Source organism: Ascidia mentula, chromosome 4 (genome assembly GCF_947561715.1).
Source record: "Ascidia mentula chromosome 4, kaAscMent1.1, whole genome shotgun sequence".
NCBI classification, from domain to species: Eukaryota; Metazoa; Chordata; class Ascidiacea; order Phlebobranchia; family Ascidiidae; genus Ascidia; species Ascidia mentula.
Window position 1 is genome coordinate 1,711,150 of NC_138569.1, and position 14,524 is coordinate 1,725,673.

Here is a 14,524-nt window from a genome sequence, read left to right on the forward strand (position 1 = left end):
TCAACGTGAAATTGTTGCACTGTTGAAGTAATTCTAACATCGTGTATTCAACTGTGCAACAATTTCACGTTGATACTATTGCGTCACAAATGCACAATAAAGAAAACCAAGCAACTGGTGATATTGGCTAAATTGTTATTCATTGGTGTTATGTCATAACAGTTATGGTGTAGTAATACGGTGGTACGCAGTGTATTAAAAAACAAATGAGCGGTACGTGATTGGAAAAAGTTTGAGAAACACTGTTTTATAGAGAGTACTAATAAAGCGTTATGTTGTAAATGTGCATATCTACCATAACTTATACATTTATTTTCAGTACTCGGCTTGAAATTTCCTGTCGTTTTTATTCGTACAATTCACTTAAAACCCCAGACACAACAAAATGAATGCTATACATATTGTAATTGGAACGTTAACATAATCATTCTGCGTATGAGTGGTATTTGTGACGTAAACAACGGTGCTTTATTTCTGTTTGTTGCAATGAATAGAATGCCTTCTTTATTTCTTTACGATGGTGAAAAATAAACTGACTGAAAGTTGCAAACCGTGTCGCTTGAAAACATAAATGCCATCAAGTTACAGAATCTTAAAGAAGTTAAATTTTTAATCTTTGTCTGCACCAAATAACCACAACCAAAAATGGCGACATGGTTTAAAAGCTTGGGCAAAAGTGCGTGATTAACCCACAAGAACAATTCATGCTCCCTGGAAAAACGATTAACAAAGTGATTAAAGACAGGTCTTGTTGCGACAAATGTAACAGAAAATCACCCTTTTCCGACGTTATCATCCAGTTATGCCTCGAACCACTTTGGTTTCGTGTTTTTGCTAAAACCAGTTTCAAATTTGTTTCGATATTTTTCCACCAACGAATTAAACTCCCTGTCCTCCTTAAAATCCTTCGAAAGCTTCGGTTTGAATCGCTTTCCAGCCGGTTGGGGGGTGACGTCACTTTGATTGGGTCGTTTGGTCCGGGCTCCACCAGGTGGCGCCTTGGATTTCTTGTTTAATTTCTTACTAATCCGGAGCTGTTCGAGCACCTGGCCCTTGTTTCTCTGGCGAATTTTCGGTCCTGTGTGTTTCGGCATGCGCAACTTTTTGCCGCTGGAGGTCGTTCCGGTGCTACCCTGGAAGGGTTTCTTCTCTGCCGCCACCTCCCGGTTTTCCTCTTTGACGTTATTTACCTTTTTCTTCTTTTTCTCGACTTCGCCTTTTTCCTTTTCCCTCAACTCTCGCTTTCGCTGCCAACGATTTTTCCGTTTCGATTCAGGGGAACCACCACTACCTTCCGCTCCTCCAGTCTTCATTCGTTTCTGGAGATCATTTTTAAACAGTTGACGCTTGCGTCTTTGCCGCTGGGTGGCGAGAGCAAGCTTGTTTTCGAGCGAGAATTCGACGATCGGTCGCTTGGTGGCGGTGAACACATCCGGGTTGTTGTTAAACTCTCGTAGGGCGGCCAGAGCGTGATCTTGTCTGGTGAAGTTGACGAAGCCGAATCCTAGCGATCTTGCCACACCATCGGTGTTGACTTTATTTCGATCCCGCATGATTCGAGTTTCCGTAAGTTTTGAACCTTTTACTGCCTTGAGGAAAAGTTCCTGTGGGTAAATGTTTCTGTGTTAAACCATGATGAAGTCTCGTTGTATGGCAGACGAAACGTAGGAGAAATAAACTACGTTAATTTATGCTATAGAAGATCAGTTCTATTGTAAATTGCAGCATGCCTAATAGCAACAGCAACACAAAAATAGTTCAAAAAAAGCAATTTACGACATTTGTGTACATGGACAATGTAGACTATCGATGACGTGACGCACCATGCAGTGCTCGTATAAATGATTCAAGACGTCAATCACACAATCTTCTTCAGGCAGCAGAAACAATATACACTTTTACACACATAGTAGCGCCTGCTTCTATGACTTCACATTTACCGGTAAACAGAATCATTCCGTGGGGGAAGTTTATAAATAAGCCTGAATCATTTATGGATTTATGTGAATGCAGTCAGGAAGCACAAATTGAACAATGTTATTGTGACAAGGTGGGGTAAACAGTGTTTTACATTGAGTAAGTAATTTTATCAACGAAAGTAAATACCCTGAGTTTGTTGTCGTCGAACGACCTGGGAATGTTGTGGACGCACAGACGAGTGTTTGAGACAAATATGTTGGGATTCTTTAATTTCATTCGTTTCGCTTCATCGATCTTACGTCGCTTGTTGAGTTCAATCTCACTCAAACCGATCGCCGAATGGGTGCCTGTGTGACGTAACAATTAGTAATGAAAAATTAGAAAAATACGATGTGCACTGAAAATGAAACAACCTGAAATAGAATTCATGTGCATTGATGTAAAAGTATCACATTTATAAGGTTTTGTGCCCATTTATGAAGTAATGCTGACGGAGATTGTCACGGTTTTGTATTGCCACAAAAGTCATTCTTCATGCATGATCCCCACCTGCTCTTACAAGTCCTTCATTAGCCAGATGCAGGTTTCGCTTATCGTCCTTTTCCTTCTTGTCATCTTGCTCCTCTTTCACTTTCTTCCTTGCATCCGGTCTGCTCATGGCAACAGATGCGAGAAGTTCTCGACCGTCCAGTTTCAATTTCTTTTAAAGTATTGCAATTACTTATATATATGCACTGTTTATTAGGACTTTTTTTTGTGATTCTATCCATCCTGGCAACAGAAGTACTCACAGTTGATTCACTGTTCAAGGTATCCATGCACTTTTCAGCATCTTCAACATTTAAGTATTGGACGAAAGCACAACCTTTCGATAAACCAGTGTCCCGATTGATGACCACCTGCAATGTGATATATTATTTTTATGTCAAATTAGAAAAAAAATTTTCATGAAGATTTTTTACTTGGTTTGTTTAAATTTTAGAAACAGATGTCATGTCACAACAAATGCAAATGTTTTTGAATGTTGATGAGAATTCTTACTTTGCAATACTTAATGTCCCCAAACTTGATCATTTCTTCCTCTAAATCCTCTTCCACGGTGTCATAAGATAAATTTCGTAGAAAAACTGTTTTTCCTTCATGGACATCTGATGAGAAATCCTTGTTCTTTTGTGTTGGCTTCTTCTCAAATTTTGTGCCTAAAAAAGGTAAAATACAACTATCACTGTCATTTTTAAAGAATTAAAACATAAAATAAAACTGACATCTTATGTTCAAACTGCATTTTCAATGTGCAAACCTTATCTTAAACCTAAATTAACAAAATAATTGTGGCAAAAGGTTTTTCTTTTTTGAATGATCTTGACTTGTTGTAAGTTTCAATTTGTGCTGATAGCTGTATTTGTTTCTCACCATTTTGTTGTTTGTTTGTTTTCTTACTTTCCGCTTCAATTTCATCATCTGAATCTACATCTTCCTCGCTGCTGTCCTTCTCATCATCTTCACCAAATTCAGAGTCAGAATCCATCCCTGAATCCTCCTCATCTGATTGCATTTCATCATCATCTGCATTATCCTCATCAACATCTTCTTCATCGTCATCATCACTCTCTAAAGGACAAAAAAGGTTGCAAATAACTCCCAGTATCACCATAAGCCATATAATCTGATTTAAGTACTGTTATCAGGGGCGTATCCAGGAATTTTTAAAGGGGGGGTCCAAATTTTTTTAGGGAATTCCCCGATTTTCAAGTACAAACTAAGTATAAACTATTGTGGGCGAGAATCGCAAAATACCAACGCCGGTGTTCGCGCCAATCGTCACATAAACGGCTAAACTAATTGACTATCACGCAAATAAACCGCTTGTCATTACAACGTGGCCACTGAAAAACGACGTTTCGTCCATGAACTGACGAAAAATGACACTTGTTTCGTAACAATGCAACATGTTCGGTAACAATGCTCCCTGTTTGGAAACAATGGCGAATGCAACACGATGCGGTTTTTAGGTCAACGTCAAAGAAAATTTCTGGTTTTCACGCGGATTTTGACAAAAAATACAGTGGCGTTTGTTTAGTTATCAAAAAAGACCAAAATATTTCACAAAAGGGGGGGGTCCGGACCCCTCGGACCCCCCCCCTGGATACGCCCATGACTGTTATCATTGCATCAACACAAAAAGGAAATAAAATTTAAATGAGTCAAGTGGTAACCTTTGCTGGGATTTATTAAATGTATGCATTAAAGTAATAATACAACAGCTAAGATGTGAAAATAGGTTAAAGTACATAATGTTTTCACAAGATATGATATGCAGTGTGTTTTGTCTATTTTATTAAGTACAAAAGTGCAGATAAACTTATTTCTGTGTCAGCTAATAACTTAGTTTATAATAAAATACACAATGAAGCTATCAGACAAAACCAAACAATTCACCTGAATGTTCACCAATGTCATTATCTACTGCACTGTCATCAGACTTCAGTTGAGGTTCTTGGGTTTCTTTCATTTGTTTGTATTTTTCACGTGGCAAAGCCCAGTCCACAGCTATTTTTCTTCCACAAATTTCCGTTTTGTTGAGTTCTTCAATTGCTTTCTGGGCCTCAAAAATGTGAGTGTATTGAACGAAACCAAAACCCAGCTTCTTTCCATTTGGTTTGGTTGGAATTTGGAGGTCAGTTATGCTTCCATAGCTAAACAAATATTTTTTGTGATATATATATATATGTACATATTTTTTTTACATATTCAGCTTTAAATACTTTTCACATTCAAAACACATTTTGAGGAATTTCAATGCCAAATTAAAGTCAGAAAATTTGTTTTTATATTGCAATGATTTACCCTATCAGTGCAAAAAAATTCAAACTTACATTTCAAAAGCAGATTTTAATTCTTCCTCGGAGCAATTGAAACTTAAGTTTCGAATAATTAATCTTGACCGTTTTGAGGACTTCCTAAAATCTTTTGATGTTGCATCAACAACAAGAACAGCCTTTACTGTGCAATCTTCAATAACCTTTCCAGTCAATTGAAATATTGCCTTTAATGCCGCTTGTTTATTTTGCAAGACGACATAATAAACTTTGGGTTTTTTGCTGTTAATTGAAATAGACTGCACAGAACCCAAGTTTTTCTTCTTAAAAATATCTTTGACATTAGATTTTTTAAATGTTTTTGGGAGACCACTTACAGCAACAGTGCAGTTCAACAACAAATCAGTCATTGAGTTATTCTTTCCTTTGGAAGGCTTGTTATGTGTGACGCCACTCTGCTCTGTATTGTCATCATTTTCTACAACTTCAAAGTCGTTTGCAAGATTTTTCTTCTCTTTTTTCAGTGAAGTCTTCGAAAACTTTTTCTTTCGGGCAAAACAAACTCTGAGATTTGTTCCATCAACTTCAAAATTACCCGGGGCAAAATTAACAGCTTTTCTTGCGTCGTCAACATTTTGGTAAGTAACAAAACCAACAAATCGGGACTTTTCATTTTCATCATCACCTTTCTTTTTGACAACAAAGCATTTCTTAATTGGCCCCACAACACTGAAGGTTTCATTGAGTTGATCATTGGAGCATGATGTAGGAATTCCTTGCACAAAAACGGTTGTGTGACTAACCGTCCCTTCCATTCTATTGTATTGTATAACTCAACTGGAACTACATAAATGTACAAAAATTAGCTCAACATTTATTTTAAGCCCGCGTAAAACCATAATATTTTCACGAAACAACATAGTAAAGTCACGAAAATGATTCAATTCAATTTGATTTATTTCTTCACACGTGAATGTATTACTTGGGAAATCACCATGTATTTTTACGCTTGATTGCGCGCATATTTTAAGAAAGGGTTATTCCAAGAAGCACTTAATTATTCAATAGTTTTCGCATTCCTACGTATTGCAGTATTTCTTTGCATATTATATGTGATTAATGTATTTGTTACAACGTTTTGTCATTGTCTGGAAGTAATGTACGCACTTCCCAATGTTGTAAAAGGACAACACAAACATCCGTTTTGTCGGAGATGAAACACATCTAACATTGTTCTACTTTAGTTCTCTCTAAATTACATGTTTCTAATTCAAAAAGGGTGGAAAACCTGTGACATTACCGAGTAATTATTTCGAAAAGTAATTCCTTTTTACTAACAAGCTGATGTATTTCCTAATAATTGCCTTGCACAACACAATTTTATTGTACGTGACATAAAAATTGCTGTTTTTATTGTCGTGCAATCAGTATCATTGCTTTATACTCATGCAAGCAAGTGATCGTTCTTAAAAAAACATACATGAATTATGCAAAACACAGATTAACTTTGATACACTACAACATAAATGCTTGGCTAATTTGCCCCAGACTTAAAAACATGGCAACATAGACTTACTTGCTAAATATATGCAGTGAGTCGTAACATTTAGAGCAAAACATTTAAACACAAACATAACAAATTGGGACTGCAAACCACACAACTGGGATTTAGGAGAATTTTGAGAAAACTTCACTATTCGTCTATTTGCATTTTCTTTAGTTTCCGACACAGACAAATGACAATAAAACCAAACTAGCAATTAAACTTCAACAAAAATATGCTCTGTATAATACACCTGTTAATAATGGTAATAGAACAAGTTCTGGAGCATATAAAAATGAAAACTTTTGTTGGTAGAGTGGTAAATATTTTGTTTGCCACACCTCTATACTAAACGAGTGGTTAAGGCTGGTGTAAGGTGTAAATATTTGGTTAAGGCACATGATCATACAAGAATATAACAACAGATTGGCAAAACTGTTACAGGCTAATAGGTGTTAAATAATTAAGTCATAGGATCATTTTCAATACATTTGTTACAATATTATCGAAACAAGAGGTTGGTTTGAATACACTAGGGCAGCTGGAGCACAAGAAAATTGATATTGCAAAAGCATCTAAATATTCAGTCATCCTCTAATTCTGCCATTTCCTTGGCTAAAAGTTCCTTTGCCTTTTTCATCTGTTCTTTCATGTTGTAATGCTGCTTGCGTGCTTCACGAAATTTGTTCCTCCTTTCTCGCTCATCAGGTGATAACATTTCGTCATCATCATCAGATTTTCCGCTTCCGCTATCTCGTCGTGTGCGAAAGGCTTTGGGATCATTACCGTCTGCCAACCTCTTTGAAATGTCGTCCACATCTATGTTTTCATTTTCCTCACTGTTTGGACGATACGGTGTCTTTGGCTCATCAATCTTCATATGACCATAATCCTTATCTGCAGGGTGGTAGGTAGCTAGAATGTTCATTTCATCAAAAGTTGCATCCTTGTGTTTGTGCTCTTGATGATTGTCGGCCTTTTTCAAAATTCCTTTGCCAGGCTCTTTGTGGGGCTTGGATGATGAGGCCATAATTAAATGCTGTATATATATATACAACTCAATTTGATAAACTGCAATGTAGCCTTTCTAAAACAAAAAATATTAGTTTTATTACTGAATTTATGTTACTGTTCATGGTAAACTAGGCCATGGGCTACTCTGATAAAATTAGAATTGCACAGAGCTGAAAATTAGCCTATATAGAAACAAAAAGCACAAGTTGACATTAGGCATAAACTCAGTAAGATACATGCTAACCCTTTAACAAATAATTAATCATTATTATTATGAAGCAACTATTTCCAACATATCCGTCTGAATCCAGTTTCCACACAAAACAGAATTAACATTTTTCTTGCTCACGATTCTGACGAAATCCTTACTATATAGCAGACTTTTTCGTGCGCCAGCGTAAATGATTTCACTTACAAAAACCTTTTTGCACCAATCGGTATCGAGCCCCAGCTTTATCTTATTATTGTCGATTGCAAGATACCTTTCGCTCACTGCGCAGGGGCAAGGCCACTTCACCGTCAGACAGATTGACTAACGTCTGGCAAACACGGCAGACTGCGTACGTGCGCGTTGGCCTTCGCAACCTCTGTTGCTCTGTTGATTTCTCAATGCACGGGCAACGTCGCTCTAACGGACGTTTCCCTCTTCTAAAGTCGCCATCTCACAAGCAAACTGAGTGACAGACAAGTCGCGTCCACCTTCACTCCTCTCAGTTTGTTTGACAACTTTCCGAAAAAAAATGTCACGTGACTATATCCGGCGCACAGCAGGTGAAATTATAATTGCTTCGGAGACAATATTTCCAGGTCTGGACAAAAACACATAAAGCATGCATGATTGTTATGACAAAATTCTGGCCTTGTATGTATGTGAATATCATTTTATGTACAATAGCCATGGTAATTTCGCCTGAGTTACTGGCCAAGCACGTAGGCCTACTCTCCAAAACTTCCCCGAGGGAGATATCGGCTAAAACCACAAGCTTTAGTCCTGCAAACACTTAGTTTAAGTGCGCTGTCAACGTCACACTTCTATTGCGTCATTTTTTTGTACTATGTGAAATAATTGATACCGAAAGAAAAGACATTACAAAATCCAGACTGCTCCTCTACTGATACATGTATTACCTAGCCGGCTTGGCCGCACAATAGGAGTTGTAAAGTAGAGAAATATGAAATGGCGTCACAATGTCCTAATGATTGGCCTTTGCACAGCAATGGTTGTGGCGTTTCGCGTCAATTTAACTGGCGTCGGCAGTATGTATTGCTGACCTAAGCAATGTTTTGCTCAGCTCGCAAAAATCTACCTTGAACAAAACTACGTATTCTGTGTAACATTTCATTTTGTTAAAATGTAATCATAAATAAATCATAATGCTATCGATATTTATATAACGATACTTTGGTTAAAAAATTGTCCGAACTCTAAAATCCAATTTATCATGGTAAAATGACAACACTGTTGTTAGTAAACGTATATATAATTTTTGCAAAATTTTTCATCGGTCAGATTGCGCAACCTATACATTTTACATATTCCAAACTTCAAAAAAGGACAAGCACGTGCTTTGGGTGTATCCATCTGCAAATTTCAGCAATCAAACAAAATCTAATTTTTTGGTAGTTTTCCGCGATCACAGATAATCAATGTAAAATAACTTGGCTGCCACAGAAAAGCACACAAATAGCACAAAGTTGGGTGCAAAATACTTGAAGTTGATTAATTTGAGTACTTGAGTGGAAAAGCCAGCATATTAGCTTTTCTATTTCAAAGACAAAGTTTATGGCAAAAAATAATATTCTAGGAAGCATTAAAACACTTCTAAAGTTCCTTTCATATAAGTGCCAAAAAATATATATGTTCACACTCAAGAACATCAATCCAGCCACACTGCTATGACTCCTCCGGTCGGTCTTGGTCAGTTTATTGACAGTGCTCTACAAAACCGCTGATGATCAAAAAGGGGATTCATTTGCTGTTGAGTAAGGAACGATTCTCCTGGATTTTAATCTCCTCACAGCTTCACGAATATGTCGTGGTTTTACTGGTGGTTGCTCACCCAAGCCCTCCATAACATCAAGAGCCTGTTCCATAATTTCACCAATGTACACCTGAAAATGTTATCCAACATGAAGATATACCCATATATTTGTTGAAGCTCTTTTGGAAACCATAGTTGGCACAGTTTAGAGTTGCAAAAAACAAACATGATTGCAGTTTAACATACCATGGAAAATGTTAGTTCAATCCCCAAGTATGTATATATATATCATAGGCACTTATTAATGCAATTGGTATATATGCAAAACAAGTATGTACAAACCTTTGCCACTCCTGACATCGCTATGACAACATTTTGAGACACACTGCATCCAGCAATGTTTTGCATCAATCTCTTTATAGATGCTTTGGGAAAGGAGGAACGTCTATACATCTCATATCTGTTAAGTTGGTCATCTGAGAAGGAGGTCACCAATCTTCTGTTGATTTTTAAAATAGGTTCTTTAATACAATTGGCTGAAGATTATTTTTGCAGGAAAAATAGTGTGAAGGAAAGTACATAAATACTCTTCTTGTTCTCTGGATGAATGTGGCAAATATTTTTCACAATAATTAAGAGCAACTTAATTTAATGGAAGCGTTTGATTAATTCCTTCTGCCTTTACACAAATTTTTATCTTTAATAACAACAATGACAATCTCGAAATTTGAAATTCCCATTAACCAAATGTGTATTGTCGTCATGACTTACTGCATTTTTAAGCGTTCTTCTCCATCGACTAGTTCTTTCTTTTTTTTGCTTGATAAACCATCTTCACCTACACTTTGCGCCCTATCTAATGTTCGTTTCTTGGGGGGTTCGTTCGGAGATTTAAAAGATGAATCTGAAGTTGAAGAATGAGTTCTTTTTCGATTCGCACTTCCGTTATTTTCGCGATCTGTTTGTTGTTGAGCACTCATACTTATTATTAAATTCAAAGTTTACATTTGTGTGTTTTAAACACAATATTTTAAGTTGATGTACTTTCTCAGAAGCAGCAACTCTATTGAGTCTATTGCTTACGGTTATAGCCTAAACCACGCAAGTCCGTGCCAATCTGAAAAGCAAATCAATTTAAAACAGTTTGCAGCTATAGAAATTTTTAAACCACTTATAAATAATAGCTCAAGTAAATATTTAATTACTATAAGTATTTTCAATGAAATTATCAGTAAATATGGTCAGCAACTGTACGATAAAGTTTCATTACGTCATAAGTTTTGTAACCCACACTTATATACATTTTGTTGTTAACCTGGGCTAATAGTATTCTTTTACGTGTCCTCACAAAGGACACCTTTTCTGACCGAGTGAACTATTAGTCGGCCGATTTAAAAAAAATCACAATTCATACACACAATTAAAGTGGGAATGTTTGTTTGGTTTAACATACGCTAGTTAAAGAGAACTCTACATTACAAAGTACAAATAAATTCGGAGTTTTAACAGGTCATTGTGCTTGTGAAACATACATAGCGTCGTAAGTTTGTAAACATTTGGATGTGTTCTTCAGAGTGACTTTCGAAAATAGCTGCAGTTTTATTGTACCGACAGACAAAATTTTCTCAGATACCCGTCCTGGATAGACCGCCTATATGGGATGTTGACTTAATCTCGGCCGATTATCTCAAGCAAACAATAAAGTGGTGTTGACGATATGCACAAGTCCAGACAGATCCAAACAATGAAATTCTTGGGGTTGGGTGACAAAGGAACTTAGGTCTTGATTTAACTAGACTGCATATGTTTAGCTGCTTTAAATTGAGGCTTCTTGAAAATTTAGGCGCTGTGGTACAAGACGTTGATTGCCCTTAGGGTGTCCGTGGTGGTTGTCAAAATCTTATCGCAAAATTACAATTTGATAGAAACGCTGTAGAAAAGATTCACGTGTTGTTATTTGTCATACAGACTATATGAGTTGTAAATAGGCAGTTTTCTCAGAGTTATGATGTTTGCAGATACAAGTGTTTTAAAAAACACAAATCTCAAAAAAAGTAGGAGATAATTTTAAATTTTGTTCGTGCAAAGAGTGGTATTTTTGGATGACAACAGAATTAGTCACACAAGAGCATAACTTAACTGGAACGAGTTCTATTTTCACAACAAAATTTGTGCATTCTTTTGGGGACATTAGCGTCAGCACGGCGTTCCGCATGAGCTACGATGCACTTTCGAATCGTGCAAAGCAAAGATTTTTGTGAGCGCTCTTGTTAAGTTTTGATGTCCGTAAAGTCAGCTCGCAGTGAACTATTTTGTAATAGACGTGGTAGAACTTGTGTTGCGGTAGATAGCGGGTAACTTTGTTGTTGTCACGTAATTTTATTGAACGCGAATTCCAACGGCCGGTTATAGAACGAAGTAATTAAAGAATTGTTACGCAGCTTATGGAAAAGAACCTTAAGTTTTAGGAAACAATTTTGTATTATTGCAAAACCTCGATTTTTGTGAGCAACGGATAAGGTAGGAATGTCAATGATGGGAAATCCCTGTAGTTTGACAAATAATAGGTAACGCTATATATTTGTTTTTAGCTTTACCACTTGGCAATAATAGCCGACTTTCTTGGGATATTTTGTGTCCATAAACTCCACGATAATAGTTTGCTTATTATTTATATGAATTAAAATCTTTTCTTCGTTCGTAAAGTAAAAACACAAACCGCCAACCGTATAAGAGCTTGAGGGAAGGTTGAAGCGACCAATCGAAATCTTTACAAACAAACATGACGCAATAAGTGCACGCTGTACCACAATCACTTCTCTCAGTCTTCCATTAGCAGTCAGGTCAAACGGGTGCACAGCAACCTGAAGGCAAACCACTGCACCGAAATTATAACAGATGGTATTCTCAATTTAATCTCTTCCATCCGTATGCAAATGACGTTGATGTTTACGTTCGGATTGCATGGGATTGCTTGTGTTGGTCACAGCTGGACGAACATATTCGTGTGCGCACACAAAATAGAGTAATTGAGATTGGATTATGACAGACTCATGCAATTTGCAAAATGACAATTATCACATTTTTTTTATTTTAAATTCAGCTCCGGGTACCCATGAGCATTCGATGAAAATAATAATACAAGTTGCTCAGTGTCAAAGCCTGTCGCTCAAGCAAGTACCACAAAACTTGGTCACTTTAAACAGGGCGCTTCGTGTAATGTTAGCCAACTTTTATTTTTTATGTGGCTGAAGTTAAAAAATTCGACACAGCAAAATGAAATTATGCCCGAAACGATCAATGTTAACACGTTGGAAATGTTAAACCTCTGATTGTGAAAGTGTGACATCCACGTGTGGCCGGTGTTTGTCGACTGGACTTGGCGGCCAACAGTCAGTTTCCTTGAGAACAAATACAAAGGCTAGCACTGGGGTGCAATGAAGTCTCGGATTCCCGCCAAGTGTGCCAATAACCTCCCGTCTAATCTCACAAGCAGAGATTTTTTCGTCTGTCAGGTCATTGTGGCGTTTTCTCCGCCGCTTGAGTCGACGGGCGGCTTTGGTCTTTAATCACTATCAGTCGTTTGGGAGCGATTGTCGGCCGCAGAAACAATGGTTTACATTCGATAGAGCATGAAACGAGGTAAGGGCTAGAGCGCAGAGGTGTTTGGTATGTCGTCAATAACAACTAAATTAAATCATATGAAAGTTGCTTGGATGCAACGATCCGTTCGGTCTTGCTTGGCTTCACATTACGTGGGCTGTTGCCCTTGTGAAAGTAGTTATTCAACTGCAGCCTGTAAACAGGGTTCAGAAAGCGTTCAACCGGACGGCCAAGGGCATAGCAGGAAAGGCATTTTTAGTTCGCATTTAAAGTTTATGAGTGAGGCAGCCGACAGTGTTTTGCGTAAATTAAAACCATGTGAGGGTTAAGCGACGACCTCTGTTGCTAAGCGATCTTCGTTTTAGTGTTTGTGACCAAACAAGACATACAGTAAAGTAACTAACCCAGCATATTGTTTTAGACGCCATGTTCGTCTGTAAGCACAAACAAATTTCTCAACCCTTATCGATAAAATAGCATAAAAGCTTAGATTTTATGTTGCCTTTGAAGTGCACTTTGGTGACTTTCAAAAACAATGGTTTTGTTCTTTCAACTGACAAGTGCTCTTGTCATGACAATTAATCATTCACGTTACGTCACAAAGGATCACTTTACCTTAATTTCACTACATTGCGAAATCGGAAAATAGCGTGCATGAAAGTAGCTTTATTGTTTGAAACGATATTCAGAATATGTCCAAGATATTTGCAGGAAGGTAGCACTGTTAATGATGCAGGATCTTGTATAGTTCAAAAATATTGCGACATGTAAGTCTACGTCTGACTTGGGGTGGTCGTGTTATGATTGAGTCAACGACGTCGGGCGGCCCTTAAGATTTTCAAACGCCTGGAAAATATGTCCAAGCCGACGCTGCGTAGGTTTGTTGCTTTAGACGGGCAGCCATGCGTGGCGACCTGAGGAGCACTTATCTCCATCTAATACGTGACCAATCCAGTAGCGAAACGCTCTATTAGAGATAGAGCTTCTGACTGACAGAAATAAAGCATAGCTCGGCAGCAAACCATACAGTTGAAAAAGTGTGTATGTTGAATTGAATGTATGTTATTTGAATATGTTGTGGTTCAGTCATGCAGTTTTACTGTTTAACCTCGGACGTCTACTTTTTAATCTAACTGGAAAGAGCAACTTTCCTATTCAAACAAAGCATTTACATTGTCGGAAATCGTTATATACCTGTATACATACGAGTATTTCAAACACAAGGGTAAGTTTTGTCGAACAACATCACATAGGAACTCACAGATAAGGTGGTCAGGCTTAGTTGATGTGGTTTGTTTGCGTTTTTCTGTGGTCAATTAAGAAGAGTCCTGAAGTCCAAACCTAATTTTACGAGCACTGCATTGAAGGATCAATTTAGAAATGTCAATCAATGCTTAATTGGCTATACTTTTGTACGGACAGGTGTAGTGGCAATTTTTTGACATACGGGGCAGATGCAGATGCTATTTTTGTCCCTTACACCTGTCGGTATCAGTTATTATTCAAAAAAAGCCTCAACCACCGTGTAAAAATGGTAAAGAAAGATCGTTGAAATTGTATCAATTCCATCCAGATGTCAGCAGCAAAATATAATTCTGTTACAATCAGGAGAAAAGTTTGGCAGGGTTTCATAGGCATTGTTC

At 37.4% G+C, this 14,524-nt stretch overlaps 3 protein-coding genes across 3 annotated transcripts; all 3 read right to left on the minus strand.

The window, feature by feature from the left end:
- Positions 1-19: 19 nt before the first annotated feature.
- LOC145897556 (RNA-binding protein 28-like) lies at positions 20-5,570 on the minus strand. The gene is made up of 8 exons (XM_082985900.1): positions 4,797-5,570; positions 4,360-4,616; positions 3,334-3,531; positions 2,962-3,119; positions 2,712-2,819; positions 2,470-2,620; positions 2,107-2,267; positions 20-1,604 (listed from the first exon to the last, which is right to left on the minus strand). Exons 1-8 carry the CDS (start codon positions 5,552-5,554, stop codon positions 801-803), a joined length of 2,595 nt encoding a protein of 864 aa, XP_082842026.1. The 5' UTR covers positions 5,555-5,570; the 3' UTR covers positions 20-800.
- A 554-nt stretch (positions 5,571-6,124) lies between these two features.
- Positions 6,125-7,494, minus strand: LOC145897558 (protein phosphatase inhibitor 2-like). Its single transcript, XM_082985902.1, has one exon. It carries the CDS (start codon positions 7,310-7,312, stop codon positions 6,866-6,868), a length of 447 nt encoding a protein of 148 aa, XP_082842028.1. The 5' UTR covers positions 7,313-7,494; the 3' UTR covers positions 6,125-6,865.
- A 1,215-nt stretch (positions 7,495-8,709) lies between these two features.
- Positions 8,710-10,341, minus strand: LOC145898744 (transcription initiation factor TFIID subunit 11-like). The gene is made up of 3 exons (XM_082987328.1): positions 10,050-10,341; positions 9,621-9,777; positions 8,710-9,408 (listed from the first exon to the last, which is right to left on the minus strand). The coding sequence occupies exons 1-3, from the start codon at positions 10,256-10,258 to the stop codon at positions 9,253-9,255; spliced, it is 522 nt and encodes a 173-aa protein (XP_082843454.1). The 5' UTR covers positions 10,259-10,341; the 3' UTR covers positions 8,710-9,252.
- Between the last annotated feature and the right edge of the window lie 4,183 nt (positions 10,342-14,524).